The sequence below is a fragment of the Grammomys surdaster genome, unplaced genomic scaffold, assembly GCF_004785775.1.
Source record: "Grammomys surdaster isolate TR1022 unplaced genomic scaffold, NIH_TR_1.0 67, whole genome shotgun sequence".
NCBI classification, from domain to species: domain Eukaryota; kingdom Metazoa; phylum Chordata; class Mammalia; order Rodentia; family Muridae; genus Grammomys; species Grammomys surdaster.
In genome coordinates, this window is record NW_021604569.1 from 8,732,646 (window position 1) to 8,749,715 (window position 17,070).

Sequence of the window (17,070 nt, forward strand, 5' to 3'; positions counted from 1 at the left end):
ATCCCCTTTCCCCATTTCCCCTCTCTAGAAACCCCCTATCCCATCCCCCCTCTTCCTTTTTGCTTTTATACCATTTTAATTGCATGCAAGTATTAAGGTCAGTTCTAGGTTGAGGAACTAGCAATACAATAGATGCAAATAGTCAAAGAACAAGCAAGGCAATAAACACATAGTCACAGAACAAGCAAGGCAATAAACAAAGTTCCATGAACACTCCCGAGATCACTAGGGCAATCACTTAGGTTTCTAAGGGCTTCTCAGGAAGAAAGAGCTTTTTAAGGAAGCTTTTTCACAAGTGAGTTTGAAGGATGTTGCAAGAGAAATATTTAAAAAGGCTGCATCCAATCTGGCTTTTCTTAATCAGCCACCATGTTCCTAACTAGCCTAGGCCTGCAGCCAGGAGCTGCAGTGGGTGCTCAGCTCGGACAGTGACACCGACACCCACAAGACGCCAACGTGGGAGATGGCTCTGCCAATCTTCCACGCTGTCTCCACAGGGCTGGGCTTTGTCCGGACCATCCCACCCTCCACGCGGGCCTGGTAGGAGCTGAGACTCTAGTGCTTACAGATTAATCAGAGGCTGTATATGTTTGGTAATGCTCAATAACAAGATGCCCATACAAAGAGAAGTGTTTCCCAATTAGCTAACCTAAATATAAGTTGTTACCCAGGACTGCTCCCCGTACCTGCCTGGCTCTTAATCCTCCTACAGCTCTCTCTCTCCCCCCTCACCTCCCTCCTCCTCTTCCTTTTCCTCGTTCTCTCCTTACTCCTCCCACCTTAGCTCCTCCTACAGAAGGACAGTGCGATAGTCCAGAACAAGGTTAGCTTGAGCTGGTGTGTCTAATCAGTATATACTTGAACTTCATTCATAGCTCTGTCCAGTGGTGATGACATGCTAGAATTTTTACGATTCTGTTTTTAATCCCTTTAATTTCAATACTTGGGAGACAGAGGCTGGTAGATCTCTGAGTTCTAGGCCTGCTTGGTCTACAGAGTGAGTTCCAGAACAGCCAAAGCCATGTAGAAAGATGCTGTCCAAAGGAAAAAAAGAAAAGATCAATCAGTGATGGAATCAGTAGTGAGGTGGACTAGGGACGGTTCTTCACCTTTTGTTGCTCCTGTTTTCCTGGTGTCTACTACATGGCCTCTACATTGTGAGATTAGCTTTATGCTTCAGAATCTGAAGTTAGTTTGCACCACCATTTAGAATGTCAGAGAAAGGGGATCTTGTATACCTTCTAGTTGCCAAGTTAAGAAACAAAAGCAATTTCTAAATTCAGTGCCTTCTGCTTTACACCTTTTTTTCTGGGTTTCTGAAAGTTCTGTAATGTCATTATTACCCCACTCCCTAACTCCTTCCTCCTGCACTTGGAGAGCTAAACTTCTACAATAGTAACATTTCTATTCTTGTGAATAAGGAAGAACTCGATTATAGCAGGAGGTAGGGCTGAGAAAAGCCAATTACTTGGTCTGTATGACATTTGTTCAAGTATAGTGAAACCAAACAGATAATTCTGGTAAATTCTAGTAAGCCCAGTTATTCTGTTAGTTGGATAGATAGGCTTTGGAGGATAGCGATGTTTAGGAATTTCTATTCCAAAATTTAAAGAAAGTCAAACTAGAGGAAGTGGACAGGATGTGGTGATTTACTGTGGTGGAATGGATGTCAGTAAGGAGCAAAAACGTTTGCTTTATAGGCCCAGCACCCACCTGGTCTGTGACCTTGGGGAAGTCATCTCACTATTTCACCCTCAGGTTCCTCATCCAGAGTGAGGAAAGTAGAAGGGGAGAGTAATCGCTTGCTTGCATCTTTAAAAACTCTTTGGCTTGTGACTATGCTTATGAACTGTTTGATTCCTAATTTACTTTCTGTGTGAAGTAATGGAGGACCAATTTTGTTTGCTAGGAATCGGGAGGAAACCATTTATGAGGTTGGAAATCTTGCATTATTCAAGGGATTCTTTAATTGACCTTCTCTTAGAAACCCAGTTGCCATTGCCAGAAGTGTAACTTGAGAATGTTAAACCCAAGAAAAGTTCAGCAGTTTGTACTTACACCTTCCAGAAATTCCACACCTTCCTTTAAAAAATTGGGGTGAATAAGTAACTAATTGGCAAGGAAAAAAAATGGATTTTAGATCTGTGCCTTCTGTTTTTTGCTGAAGCATGTAAGATTACTTCTCTTGTTGAACCAGCCACCCTTCCACCCTTTTAATTGACTCTTTAAACAAGGTCTCATTATGAAATTCAAGCTGGCTTCGAAGTTTACTCCTTCTGCCTAGTCTTTTGAATGCTAGGGTTTCAGGTGTATGTCACCATGCCCAGCTGTTTTTGTATAAGCCCATTCTTATTCCTTAATCATTAAAAATATAGTTTTATAGTAGTGCTTTGTCCAGTGAAATAAAATGACAGCTGAATGGGGTAGAAGAGGGTAATGAATTTGTTACCATGTTCTTTCCTTGTAGAAGCTTATTATTTGTAAACAGAATAGAAGGGATAAAAATTGTTCTCTCTGTGCATATAGTGCTTACCAAAGAAATGGGAGAAATAAAAATTACAGATTTTTTTATAATTCAAAATCGAAACTGTGTTTGGGATTCATAAGTCTGAAGGTTGGACTTACTAAGTTGGCAGAAATCTAAGATCTTTCAGGCAGCCTTTCCTTAATAGGGAGAATGACTGACATGATTCTGAATATTTTACCTTGAACCTTGTAAGTGAATAGGTAGGCTGTTCTGGACAGGGAGCCTTTAAAGGTGTTGTTTATAATTTTCCTTATTTAGCTAAATCTCTGTTTAAATATAAATATAAATCTCTGTTTAAATATAAATCTGTTATATTTAAACTTGGATTTACACTGAGTTTTAGCTCATTTGCCCAGAGTATAAGGTAAATGTTTCATTCACTGTTTTTTAGGGATATGACTATCATATCTAACCAGAAAAAAAAAACAGTTTATAAATAACTTCTGAGTTGACAATTTTTTGTTGTTGTTGTTTAAAAATCACTGTAGGACCTTGAGAGATGGCTCAGTTGTTAAGAATATGGTTACTCTTCCAGAGGAACCTGGTTCAATTCCCAGCAACCATATGATAGCTCACAACTGTCTGTAACTTTAGTTCCAGGGACTCAACACCATCACACTGGCAAAGCTCCAGTGCACATGAAATAAAAATAAATAAATCATTTAAGAAAGTCATTGTATAGTTATTTGTGTTTAAACTGACCTGTGGCACAGAACAAAATAATTCATATGTTTTTTAATGCTTGCCTTTTTCTTCCTCTGTATTTAGAATTTTCTTTCAAATTATTTGACAACTGTTGTGAGAAATAAATATAGTAGAATTTCTTCTCTTTGCGTTTGATTGTGGATGCATGTGACTAGTTGCTTTAAGTTTCTTTCTCCTTGATTTCTCTGTCATAATGAACTGTAAACTAACATAAATTTGTTCTCCCTTTAAGGTCACTTTTCGCTAAGCTGTTTTAACAGCAACAGAAATGAAACAAAAATCCTGTTTGGCAGGAAATTTAGTCCTATCTGACTAGAGTTATCTCTGGAATTGTGAAAACATGCTACTACCTCTATTCCCAGTAAAGTCGTGGGCTTTGGTTTTCACCACCAAAAGTAACCCTAGAACTGAGCAGTGAGTGTGTCCTATTGCTGGTTTTCAGGCAACATGTGGGTCCTGACCCTTCCTTGTTGGGAAACTTAATCTTTGCTGACTAACTCAGGATGTAGGTTCCCAGTCCTTACTGCTTATTGATTCTGTTCTCAGGTATTTTCTTCATAATCAGAGGAAACTTAGGTCAGTCCTTAAAAAACAAACAAACAAACCAACAGCTTGTTTCTTACATTTCTACCATTATGATCTGTTTTCTGGTTCATCGTACCAAAACTGCTTTCAACTTTCCCTGTTCATTTACTAAAGACAGTCCCATCTCCAAGTGAGTAAAGATTTTCCCTTGAGGATTAGTTCCAAAGGCCCCAGCCTATTTATACTTTTAACTTGAATGACAGTTTGGGGGCAGGAGGGGTCATTGAGACAGATTCTTACTATATCACCTAGCCTGGCCTGGAACTCGCAGAGATCCACCAGTCTGTTTCCCAAGTGCCAGAGTTAAAGAAGCACACCACCACATACAGCAAGTTATGGTGGTAGTGGTGGGATTTCTTTGGTTGGTTGTTTGTTGTAGGCCGGATTGAACACAGGTCTTCATATATACTAACCACACACACCACGACTGAACTAAACCTGAGTGGCAATTTAAAACAAAAAAAAACAAAGCTTTTCATCTAAGCTATCCTCTTCTCTGAACCCAGTTTCTGTCTGTCTGTCTCTTTTTCTGTCTCTCTGATCCCCCTTCCTTCTCTTTTTCTCCCCTCCTTGCAGATTTTTAGGAAAGAGGCATAAGTTGACTTATATGGCACAGAAATGCTCATTGCAAAGGAATAACATTTCAATATTTTTGTGACTTAATTCTGATGGAAAAACCACTGTGTAGCATTTAGATTAAAGCCCCATCTGGACTCAAAACCACTGTACACTATGTATACAAACAGGAGGGTTAACACAAAAGAAAAGTCTGCAATACTTCCAAGGAAAACCACATAGTCAGCAAGGCCTTTACCCTTACCAGCTGATAACATAGATAATAAAGAAAAACTAAAGGAACTAAGGGTTCCTCCCAAGTAACACTTGCCTAGCTTTAAAAAGAAAAAAGAAAAAGTTAATTTGGGGCTCTGTAAATGTAAATATACATTTGATTATAAATACCCAACAGAAAAATAAAAAATACCCAACAGAAAAGTAAAAACTAAAAAATAATAATAATTATTAGTAATAATACAAACACTAGTCTTTAAAACAGAGATAGTTCAGGTCTTATATAGGCTTTCACATTAAGTCCTGTATGTGGGCTACTAGCATTCCAGATAACTCTGGCTGTAACTGTAATACAAAGATAAATTCTATTTATATTAATCTATTTAGATAGATTTTTTTAAAAAGAGCATAGTGATTTTTATTCACTGATATCTTTTTATCACTTATTCAATGATGTCTTTTTTAGGCTTCCGAACTAGGATTCTCTAGAAGAACACAACTGATAGAATGAATATATATTGAATAAATCATACATATATGATTTATTAGAATGGCCTACAGGCTGTGGTCTAGCTAGTCCAATAATGGCTATATCCCAGTGGCAAGTTCAAGAATCTAGTAGTTGTTCAGTCCGTGAAACTGGATGTCTCGGCTGGTCTTCAGTATACTCTTGAATCCCACAGAAGTAGGCTCTTAATGGCAGTGAATGAATGAACTTGACAATGAGAGTGAGGGCAGGCAGGCAAAAAGCATGTCCTTTTTATAGACTTCCAGTAGAAGATGTCGTACAGATAAAGGTGGATCCTCCACCTCAGAGATCCAGATTACAGGTGGGTTTTCCTACTTCAAATAATCTAATAAAGCAAAATCTTTCACAGGGACCCAGCCTCTTGAGTTTTAGTTAAGCCGAATATTGTCAAGTTGACAGCCAAGAATAGCCATCACTCTTCGTTTAGCATACTTTAATCCTGTTATAAAGCAAAGACCAACAAGTCCTCAGACTTTGGTCCCTTTTAACTTTGACTAATCTGCAAATAACAAAATTTGTAAGTTTCCTTGTTGCTGACAGATTTTAATCAGTGACTTTGTATTTTTTTATCTAAGATCTTAGCAAAGCTATGTCTCAAGATGGTGCTTCTCAGTTCCAAGAGGTCATTCTCCAAGAACTAGAATTATCTGTGAAGAAAGAATTAGAAAAAATACTTACCACAGCCACCTCACAAGAGTTTGAGGTAAGGATTCAATAGTGTCTTTTGCTTTGTGTGTCAACATGCAGAATTGCTGCCAGTGGTTATTCTCCAGCCTGAAATGAGCACAGGATGTAACATCAGAAGTTAACATTGTTGAACAGTCACAGATCATTAACATTTGTTCACAGTAAAGCTACCTTCTTTTTCTTTAAACTGAGGAAATTTCCCAAATCCCTAAAAGAGTATGGACAGGATTACACTTAATTTGTGTTTCAATATCATTGGGTAGAGAGATGGTTACCGTGTTTAGTAGGATCTGTAAGGAGTTAGTCTACCATCCATGCACTCTCTATGCCTTTTTCCCATAGGCAGTTCTAGCAGAACTGTGCTACAGCTATCAGTTTTCCAAAATTGAGAAGCTTTACTTTTCTGTTAGCACATTATCCTTTTTTTTTTTCAATTCAGTTTGTACTTACTGTTTTGAGGTTAGCTTTGTTTTATTCCCTTTTTGGTTTGTTTTTGGTGACAGTTTATTTGCACTCAGATTTAGTGAAGGATATTGGAATAGAATAAAGAGCATATTGAAATTCATAGGGACTAAAATTGTTTGGGGTATATGACAACTGACTAGAAGGTGATAGTGGAGGGGTTTGGCTTGTTAAAAGATTACTTTAAATATAGTTTCTCTTCACTTTTCTACTTCAGTTTCAAACAGGCCTTAAAAATTTGCCCTACTCTATAGTCTAATAGTGTAAGAATTTCACTTAAAGGTATTTTTAAAGTAATAGCTTGTATATAGTTTTACTATATATTAAACATTTTCTTCTATTTTCATAGCACACTAAAAAAGATCTTGATGGATTTCGGAAGCTATTTCATAGATTTTTGCAAGAAAAGGGACCTTCTGTAGACTGGGGTAAAATCCAGAGACCTCCAGAAGATTCGGTAAGTTTTAGGTAAAGTGTAAGAAACAAGGTAATTTGGGATGTTAGTTTTACGTTGTAGGTGGGTTGTGAGGACATATATAACAAACATACTGCTTTCACTCTGTGGTCCTTCGTGTTGGATGTGGAGGTAGCTGGCCTTCAACTTAAAGTCTGATCTCCCTGCAGCACTGTCCCATTTTTAACACGTTGTAATTAGTATACAGTCTACTTTGGTACAAAGCATACTGCAAGTATTTCATGTTGTTCTCTCTTCCGACCGTTAGATTTCTTACTGCCTTAAACCTTGTTCAGGTGCTTACTCAGACTTTAAAGCTCTCTCTATGCTTTCAGGCTATTTCTGTAGCCCTGTGTGCCCATGCCAACCAGCCTAGCATGCCTTTTGTTTTCTCCTCCCCTGCTTCTGGAGTTCTGCATATTCTATTTCCTTTAAATGGTATGGGATCCTCACCTATCAAAAGTCCTGTGTGTTATGGAGGCACAGCCCCGATACCTGCACCTGACATGGGCTACTAGCAAAAAGCCCCACTGAGGAGGGATAAAGGGTAGTATTAGGTGTTTAAATCTGAGCTCAACTACTTTGGTTTTTGTAAAATGAGAACAATACCAGGTGTTTTGTGTACTCTACAAGTTGTTAAGATGATATATGTAAAAATAGATTATCTTACTTGAAGCATTGTATAGACTTGATGTTTTTGCCATGTGTGGTGTTCATTTCTTATGTCTGTAATCTTGCTTTATTAACAATTTTAAAATAGGATTCAGTGCAAACTAACTGAAGTCTGGTCCCGTTGTACCAAAGTTTGCTGGGGCTCAGGTCTGCTCACCCCATCTGTAGCAGTTTAAGCTAATGGAGTCAACATTAGACGTTTTTTTTTTCTTAATGAGAAGGTCATGAATAAGTTCCTGTTTGGGAATACTCTTATTCCCACATGCAGAAAAGTCCCTAACTTTTAAAATTTATAAGTTACATGTTTGTTAAAAAAAAGGAAAGAAAACAAACAAAATCTCTCATTAGTTGTCTGGAGTATATTATCTTATTAGTAACACTGAAGGTAACTCATCAGGAGAGGGGCCAGTGCTTGCCATGTAGATCTAAAGACCTGAGTTCAGGCCTTAGAACCCATGTTAGAAGGAAAGAATGAATCCTAAATGTTGCCTTCTTTCCTCTACACATGTGTAATGTGTGTGTGCACGTGCGCGCACACACACACAAATACACAAATATAATAAAAACAATTATAAAAATTTCTCTTGTCTATAATGTTAATTATAAGGGGGGCTCCCCAATTTTGGTCTTTGTTTTACTTGTCCTGGCACATTAATTATTATGATTTATTTCTTTGTAGTTAAATAGCAAAATTAGTATTTTCTTTGCCAAAGAAAATGAGAGAATTCTTCTAGCTAGGTATGTTCTTTAAAAATGAACTAAACGTACATTCATCCAATTTTTAAAAATATTTGGGAACAAACCTAACACAGTGATAGAGTTAGTTACTCTTAGAATTTTTTTCTTGGAATTATTTCTAACTGAATAACCTCAGTTGATTTTTGTGTGGTATGCTCCAGCAGCAGACCTGAGAACTGTGCTGCTTTCTGGGCACTTACTACAGAGCCTGATGTTAGCTAAGGGCAAGGCATTAGCCCTTTTGTGCAGCAGCTGCCCATGTGCAGATCCTGGCCCCTGCAGGTGGGTTCCAGTGCTATGCTGGGCTTTAAAGCATCAGTTGGTAGGTTAACACTGAGGATGAGCCAGCTCTAGAAGCAACCCTTCACAGTTTCTAACTAAATGGAGAACTAAAGGTCAATCTGAAGTTTGCTAAGTGACAGGATTAGCTAGTGGTGTACAGTTTGTCCTGTAGTCTCAGCTACTGTGCACAGTGAGCCAGAGTGTCACTTGATGCTGAGTTATAACATACCGGGCAACATGTTGAGAACTCATCTTTACCTCCTCTCTTTGTGCCAAAAAGTAGAAAACATTTACATTTATTCTGTTTTACAGGTACTACCTTTATCAAAAAGATTCTAATAAATATGTTTTTTAAAAAGACTCTCAACTAATCGGTAACAGATTTAGTTCTAAAGATGTGATTTTCTCATTTTTTTAAACCAGAGTATATTTTTTAGCCTTATTTCATATTTTCTCTTTTTTCTTTTTTATTATTTATTTATTTATTTATTTTTAAATGTTAATCAGAGGCTTTCTAAGTTTGGTAATGCTCAATAACAAGATGCCCATACAATCAGAAGTGTAACCCAATACCCAACTTAGATATACCAACTTTTTTTTTTTTTTTTTTTGGTTTTTCGAGACAGGGTTTCTCTGTGTAGCCCTGGCTGTCCTGGAACTCACTCTGTAGACCTGGCTGGCCTCGAACTCAGAAATCCGCCTGCCTCTGCCTCCCAAGTGCTGGGATTAAAGGCATGCGCCACCACAGCCCGGCCATACCAACTATTTTTGACTGGCGGAGACACACAAACATCTGCCTCCATGTCTCTCCCACCCCATCTCCTAGCTCCTCCTCTCATTCTCCTCCTCCTCTCCTTACTCCTCCTCTTCCTCTCCTTACTCCTCCCACCTTAGCTCCTCCTACATACCACCCTTCCTGTTAAAATAAAACTTTTCTCTCAAAATACAATTAGAGCATAACTATACCAATTTGTATCAGTAAGGTACAAGATAGGCCTATAATACCTAGTCCAACATTTTGTTGACTAACCAGAACCTCTGTCATCTCTCCTAACTAAAAGACTTAGTTCTGAACCTGGCTTTTTTCTTGGCTTTAGAATGAATGTCAGCTGAAAACTATCCTCTCAAATCTTTTCTCTCAAAGTAAATAGCCGGGATTAGCTATGAGACTGTAAGTCTTCAACCCTGTCAGAAGTCCAGAATTAACTGAAATTATGGGAAGCACAAAGCATAGCTTCTAAAACTTAGCCAATTTACAGAGACTGCTGAATACCCGGACAGTCCCTATACTACAAAATGTTGGAGCATCCGATCTTCAGCCTTCTGGCCCAGGATCATCTGACAGACCTAGTGATGCAGAATTATTAAGGGCTGATTACTCTGTCTTGGCAGATATAATCAGTTGACTATTCTGCAAATGTGTCCTTTTCTGGACAGTAATTTGTTTCTAGATGAAAAGAGGCAATTCTTGCCTAGTGGCTGTCTTACCACAACTGGAGTAACTCCAAAGATGTTCAGTTTCTTCTTAGAATCCAAAACAGAAAGCTGTCAGGAGCAGATAGGTCTCTAATCAAAATGAACATTGATACAGAAATGTTTGTAACATCAATTCTGTGGACTTCTGACGTTTTGAAAACCAACTATCCATGTAAGGCAATCTGGACTGCTGTCTGTAAACTCCTCTCAGCTATTTCTAAATAAAATATAGAAAACAACCTAACAATAAACTCAGAGCTATGAATTTGCTATAGGCCCTTAACTCACAGGCTAACCATCTCAAATCAGTTAAAAAAGTTAAAGAAGGACTGGGTCTAAGCCTTGTATTCCTAAATGTGTTATATAGGCAGAATGCCTGTGAGAGTAACAGTACTAATCTCACTTTTATATCAATAAGAAACTCATACCAATGAAAACATTAAATTTGAAATCAAAGTAAATTTTGTACCATTTAAGAAATTATAACTTCAGCTTAATAACAATTATACAGATTTCTACCAATACGTTATGGCTATGCAATAAATCCTAGCTATTCCTCTCTGTTCCAACGAAACCACTACTTTCCCCTAGAAAGACAGCCCAATATTAACCACCTCAGTCCCCAAGCCCAGGAATAGGGACTCCGACTCTTCATTAACTTCTTCAAGCTGATTACGGGTGTTGAGATATTAGAAGAGGGGCACGAGGAAGAATAAATTGATAAGCCTCTGACGTCTGTGTCTTCATTGCATCCGGCTGAAATTCCAGGACATCAGGGGTTCAAGCAGGTCTGCTCAGCTTGCTTGATGAGTAGATACACCAAGGCTGTGTATTGTATTGTAATATACAATTCTCAAAACAAATTTTAGTATCAAGATAATTTTTTGTTTGAATTCTGTAATCTAGTCTTCTGGCAGCCTGCCTCTGTCATGTCTAATCCATATAATTCTGGGAGTTTCTATGAGGGTGTGCTCCCGCCATCCTCCCATTCCTGCCTTCCTGCTCTCAAATTCCCCAACACTAGGGAATCCAAACTTTCAGGCACCAAGGCCCTCCACTTCCACTGATGCCTGACAAGGCCACCCTCAACTACCTATACAGGTGGAGCCATGAGTCCCTCCCTTTGTGTTCTCAGGCTGGAGGTTTTAGAATGGCTATTCCAGCTTGTTTCTTAGGACCATTTGCTTGAAAAATTGTTTTCCAGCCTTTTACTCTAAGGTAGTGGCTGTCTTTGTCACTGATGTGGGTTTCCTGTATGCAGAAAAATGCTGGGTTCTGTTTACATATCCAGTCCATTAGCCTATGTCTTTTTATTGTGGAACTGAGTCCATTGATGTTAAGAGATATTAAGAACAGTGATTGTTGCTTCCTGTTATTTTTATTAGAGGTGGAATTATCTCGGTGTGGCTATCTTCTTTTGGATTTGTTGGAAGAGGATTACTTTCTTGCTCTTTCTAGGGTATAATTTCCCTCCTTGTATTGGAGTTTTCCCACTAATAAATATCCTTTGTAATATTGGGTTTGTGGAAAGATATTGTTTAAATTTGGTTTTGTCATGGAATATATTGGTTTCTCCATCTAGAGTAATTGAGAGTTTTGCTGGGTATAGTAGCCTGGGCTGACATTTGTTCTCTTAGGGTCTGTATGATGTCAGTCCAGGATCTTCTGGCTTTTATAGTCTCTGGTGAGAAGTCTGGTGTAATTCTGATAGGTCTGCCTTTATATGTTACTTGGCCTTTTTCTCTTACTGCATTTACTATTCTTTCTTTGTTTTGTGCATTTGGTGTTTTGATTATTATGTGATGGGAGGTATTTCTTTTCTGGTCTAGTGTATTTGGCATTCTGTAGGTTTCTTGTATGTTTATGGGCATCTCGTTCTTTAGGTTAGGGAAGTTTTCTTTTATAATTTTGTTGAAGATATTTATTGGCCCTTTAAGTTGGGAATCTTCACTCTTATCTATACCTATTATCCTTAGGTTTTGTCTTCTCATTGTGTCCTGGATTTCCTGGATGTTTTGTGTTAAGAACTTTTTGTATTTTGCATTTTCTTTGACAATTGTGTCAATATTTTCTATGGTATCTTCTACACCTGAGATTCCCTCTTCTATCTCTTGTATTCTGTTGGTGCTGCTTGCATCTATGACTCCTGATTTCTTTCCTAGGTTTTCTATCTCCAGGGTAGTCTCCCTTTGTGATTTCTTTATTGTTTCTACTTCCATTTTTATGTCCTGAATGGTTTTGTTCAATTCCTTCACTTGCTTGGTTGTATTCTCTTAATTCTTTAAGGGATTTTTGTGTTTCCTCTTTAAGGGCTTCTACCTGTTTACCTGTGTTCTCCTCAAATTCTTTGAGAGTGTTATTTATGTCCTTCTTAAAGTCCTCTATCATCATCATTAGAAGTGATTTTAAATCTGAATCTTGCTTTCCTGGTGATATGGGGAATTCAGGACTTTCTAGTGTGGGAGAACTAGGTTCTAATGATGCCAAGTACCCTGGGTTGCTGATGCTTATGTTCTTGTGCTTGCCTTTTGCCATCTGGATCTCCTTAGTGCTACCTGCCCTGTCTCTGACTGGAGCCTGTCTTTCCTATTATCTAGGTTGTTTCAGAACTGTGTGGGGTGAGTGTTACTACTGGGGCTAGAACTGGGGTCTAAGATCTGCTCAGTGCTCTGGTGCAGACCGGAAGGAACCAGTGCTCAGGGCCAGGAGTCAATTCCTGGGTCCCAGTGGGTCCCAGTTACTCCCTGTTTGGGGCAAATGTTGCTGTTTCCTTACCTAAGATACTGCCCAGGTTAGAGCTTCTGAGAGGCCTGCTTCCTCTGGATTTTATGAGTTTGGGTGCAGAGCTGTTGCCTGAGATCTGCTCAATGCTCGGGCCCAGACCAGAAGGAACCCAAACAGAGCATTTTTTAAAGGATGTATTTATTTTTATTTATATGAGTACTCTAGTCTTCAGACACACCAGAAGAGGGCATACGATCCCATTACAGATGGTTGTGAGCCATCATGTTGTTGCTGGGAATTGAACTCAGGACCTCTGGAAAAGCCGTCAGTGCTCCTAACCACTGAACCATCTTACCAGCCCAATTTTCTCATTTCTTAACTCTTTACATCCAAGATGAATTTAACCGTTTGAAGAAAGGAAGGAAAGCACATGTATCTGTAATTTTCATTGTATTTTAAGGTTCAAGGATCTGTGTTGCTAGTGGAGAAGTCTTTGTGTACTTTGAAAGGTTGTGATATAGAGTGGGAGTTGTTAAAGGGTTGGAGGATGGAGAAAGAAGTAAATCAGACCCATCCTGGGATGTTTGCAGCTCCCACCCATACGAATGTGTGCCACCCATACGAATCCTCCTTTCAGAAGGCTGTCATGTAGTGAGTCAGAATTTTTAATGAAGATGAATAGTTAATTTGAGTAAAGAACACATAGAAAAGAAAATAAGAGATGCATTTTGTGTGGTCTTTTGTCATTGTGTGTATAAGTTACCACTTAAAAATATTCCTCAAGGCCGGGCAGTGGTGGCGCATGCCTTTAATCCCAGCACTTGGGAGGCAGAGGCAGGCGGATTTCTGAGTTCGAGGCCAGCCTGGTCTACCGTGTTAGTTCCAGGACAGCCAGGGCTACACAGAGAAACCCTGTCTTGAAAAACTAAAAAAAAAAAAAAAATTCCTCAAAAAAAAATCCCTGGTCTTGATATGCACGTGTATCCCACACACTGTGACGTCAAGGGTTTTGGATTGCAGAAGCAAAAATTGTATGCACTTTGTGTAATTTTGTTACTAGCTTTTGGAAATAGTTCGTTCATTAATATTCTTTTACCTGATTCTGTATTTGACCTCCTCTATCCTTCTTCTTTGGTTTTAGAGGTGATAAGAGACAATTTTCTTTCAAAATAATTTCTGCATAATAAGCATACTTTTCATTTTTTAAAGCAGGTAATATTTATTGTTTTGGCCAAATAGAAATTAATTATGGGGAACCCACCACTTAGAATTGACATTGTCAGTGTCAATCTAACATCAAGTTTGTATGCCTAAAAAACAAAACAAAAACCCCCAAGTGCTGTCACCCAAAGGCTCTTTGGTAGTTTTGTATAGTTTGTGTGTGAGTATGTGTGTGTTATTATGTATATATGTGAGTGCATGTGTGCACATGCCATGACCTTTGTTACAGGACAGCTCTCTCCTGCCACCTTGTGGGATCAGGAGGTCAAACCCAAGTTGTTGGGCCTGTGTGCAAGCACCTCTACCTGCCAAGCGATCTTGCAGGCTTGCATCTGTTTTTGTACATAGTTTCGAATATTGCTGTGGTTTGTAAGTAAAGTTTCATTGAAAAATAGAGACATGTGATTCTTGTCTGTAGCTCCTGTTTTTTGCTATATTTGCACAGTTGAGCAGTTAAAATTGAGGCAGTATAAGTTACTATAACACTTAAAATATTCAGTGGCTGAGAAAGATCTAATAAAGGCTGACTGTAGCAAGTTCAGACTGCTGAGCTGTACAAGGAAGTTTACAGGGTTTTTGTGGAGAATGTGGCATTTGTACATAAAACATGTTCGTTGTTGTTTTGAAGAGCCATCTGTAAAAGCATTAAAAGCAATCTCTATAGGATTTTTGATATAATTTTAGATAATACCCATAAGGTATTTTCAAAAGAAAAAAGTTTTAAAGGGGGATCTGCTGAATAATGATTATCTATAGATCCCAAGTAACATGCTAATGCAACCTGCCAGTTATTAACGGTGCGGAACAATTAATCAACCTGAATTTTCTTTAGTAGCACATTGATTTCTGAAGGCTCTTTACCAATAAGTTGTTTAAGACATGGCCTTCCCACCATTATCAAGTCTTTAATTTCTTGCAAATAAGTTACAGTTTGTGATGGAGAATTATGACGTACATACATTTTGTTTTTGCGAGGTGGGAGTGGGGTTTTGAGACAGGGTTTCTCTGTGTAGTCCTGGCTGTCCTGGAAGTCACTCTGTAGACCAGGCTGGCCTCGAACTCAGAAATCTGCCTGCTTCTGCCTCCCAAGCGTTGAGATTAAAGATACGTGCCACCACTGCATACGCATATACATTTTTATAATACCTTGTTGACACATAATTCCAGTAGGTGATAAGGAGAAAGGAAGGATAAGTAACTGATAAGGGCATAAGGTATTAATTCTGTGTGCTATCAGTTTATTACCAGCATTATTTAATAAGCTAATAACTTGCCTATTGGCTTATCAGCTGACCTGTACAGATCTTGTTTGCTGGACCTGTGATCTGAGGACCTGAAAAAACAGGACGAACCATAGTCGAATGCTGTAGACAATTGTACTTCAGTTGCAGTATACTTTTATACTCAAATTTAACAAAACAACAATCCGAGAAAGGTTGCTTGAGTTTAGAAAAACATGTACATAAAGGTCAGTAAGCACATACTAAATATTAACAGAGCAGTCCTTTCCCAGAACTTTCTCAGGAGAGACCAATTTAAACACAATTGCTTGGCACATACTATAGATTATATCTAGGATGGCATAGAAGCAAGGCAGAAGGCCAAATCCATATTCAGGGTATGCTGACCAGGTTGGGTTCTGTAGCTATGATCTGACATCCAACAAGAGTAGACATAAGTGGAGTACAAATGTTTGTCACAGGAGGCTCAGAATCACGTTCAAGAACAATCCAGGGAACAAAAAGTACCTGAGGTAAGAGGCCCTCTGCCTTTTTCTTGGAGCCTTTCTCACAGTTCCCCAAGGCATTCTTCATCATTGTTTTGACCTTGTTCTGACTGACATTTGTCCTGTTTCATGTGTTAAATTTCTTATAGAATTTAAATGAGGGTCTCCAGAAAGCAACTTAAATAGTAGAGCCAAATCCTCAGTAGTGATGGGCAGATAAAAACATACTCAATTGACATGGTCCCAAATTTAAAATTTTGCTCTTTAGCTTATCATGAAAGTTAAGCATTCACGTAAGTATTGATAAGATGAACAGCAGAGGAGAACGTCATCCATATACCTAATGACTTGTACTACGGAAAATTTAATCAGCATCAGACTTAAGTGCTTTATGCCTTAGTTGTAATTGTTCCCATTGAGCTTGTTTTAATTTTTTCTTCCAAAAGGGGCCATTGATCAAGCTATATTGAGTTATTTCTGCTGTGGGGGAAAATGAAGAAACAAACAAAAAATAAGCAAAAAACTAAGCTCTTGCCACATAGGCTTAGCTCCACCTGCCATTCTCAGGTGATGCATCAGACACTGGGGGCTCTGAGTTCCAGTCAAAGAATCCTCGAGCATGCTGTAGCAGTAAGTGACTACTGGGCAGCTGGGAAGCCAGAGAGGCTATGGAGTCTATTCCACCTACTCCACCAAGATACTTACAGCAGAGATTTTTTTTCCTTTCTTCTGTTTTTGTTATTGTTATTAATTTTCCACTTGCTTACCTATATGCTCGATACTCTTTGGGTAAGAGGCCTAGTATCCTACCTCCTATTTCTATTTAAAGAAGACTTTCCTTAACCTTCTCTGAGGGTCATGCCCCATGTTGGACCCTGGTTGTGGGAGGTCTCTGCAAATGCCAAGACCAACAGGGTAACAACCTGTGTGAGGCAAAGAGGAAGTCCAATTTAACACAGCCTATGTTGGTTCAAACTTTTAAAGTCTAACCTTTAGCAGTTTATTGTAAGCATATTTAAGTACAGTACAGTTTGGAGAAAAAGTTTGCTGGAGTAACACATTCCCTGTGCACAAGGAAGCAAAATTGCATTGAAACTCTTCTCAAAGTACTTGTCACTTCCATGAAGATGGACTGTTGAGATAAGCTACATGTATTATCTTAAGGCCCATGGGAGGCTCTGATATGGTCTTGGTCATATAGATAGTGTAGAAATCATTTGGGTTCCTTTGGGTCTTGTTTATGGGAGCCTGGTATGTCCTGGCCCTACAGATAGCATAAATCACCAAGTTACTAACTTCCTCCATCCCCAGCCTTCTTGGTGGAAAAACAGGTTATATGCCTCTCCCTTTGGAAAGATAATCCAGGTGTTTAGCAGTGTTAACATTTCGTTAGTGCTCATTTGTGAGGGCAAGGACCTTTGTGCTCCCAACAGATTTTCAGGAGTGTGTGTGTGTGTGTGTGTGTGTGTGTGTGTGTGTGTGTGTGTGTGTGT

At 38.7% G+C, this 17,070-nt stretch overlaps 1 protein-coding gene across 3 annotated transcripts in view; it reads left to right on the forward strand.

Moving 5' to 3' along the window:
- Ugp2 (UDP-glucose pyrophosphorylase 2) overlaps positions 1–17,070 on the forward strand; it is a 54,843-nt gene that overhangs the window by 8,716 nt on the left and 29,057 nt on the right. For 2 of the 3 annotated variants that reach the window (XM_028777245.1, XM_028777242.1), the window contains exons 2-3: positions 5,711–5,838; positions 6,634–6,741. In XM_028777245.1, coding sequence (XP_028633078.1) covers positions 5,725–5,838; positions 6,634–6,741 — 222 coding nt within the window. In that variant the 5' untranslated portion in view covers positions 5,711–5,724. Of the gene's footprint in view, positions 1–5,357; positions 5,437–5,710; positions 5,839–6,633; positions 6,742–17,070 lie in introns of those variants that run through there. The other variant, XM_028777250.1, reaches the window with a different exon arrangement.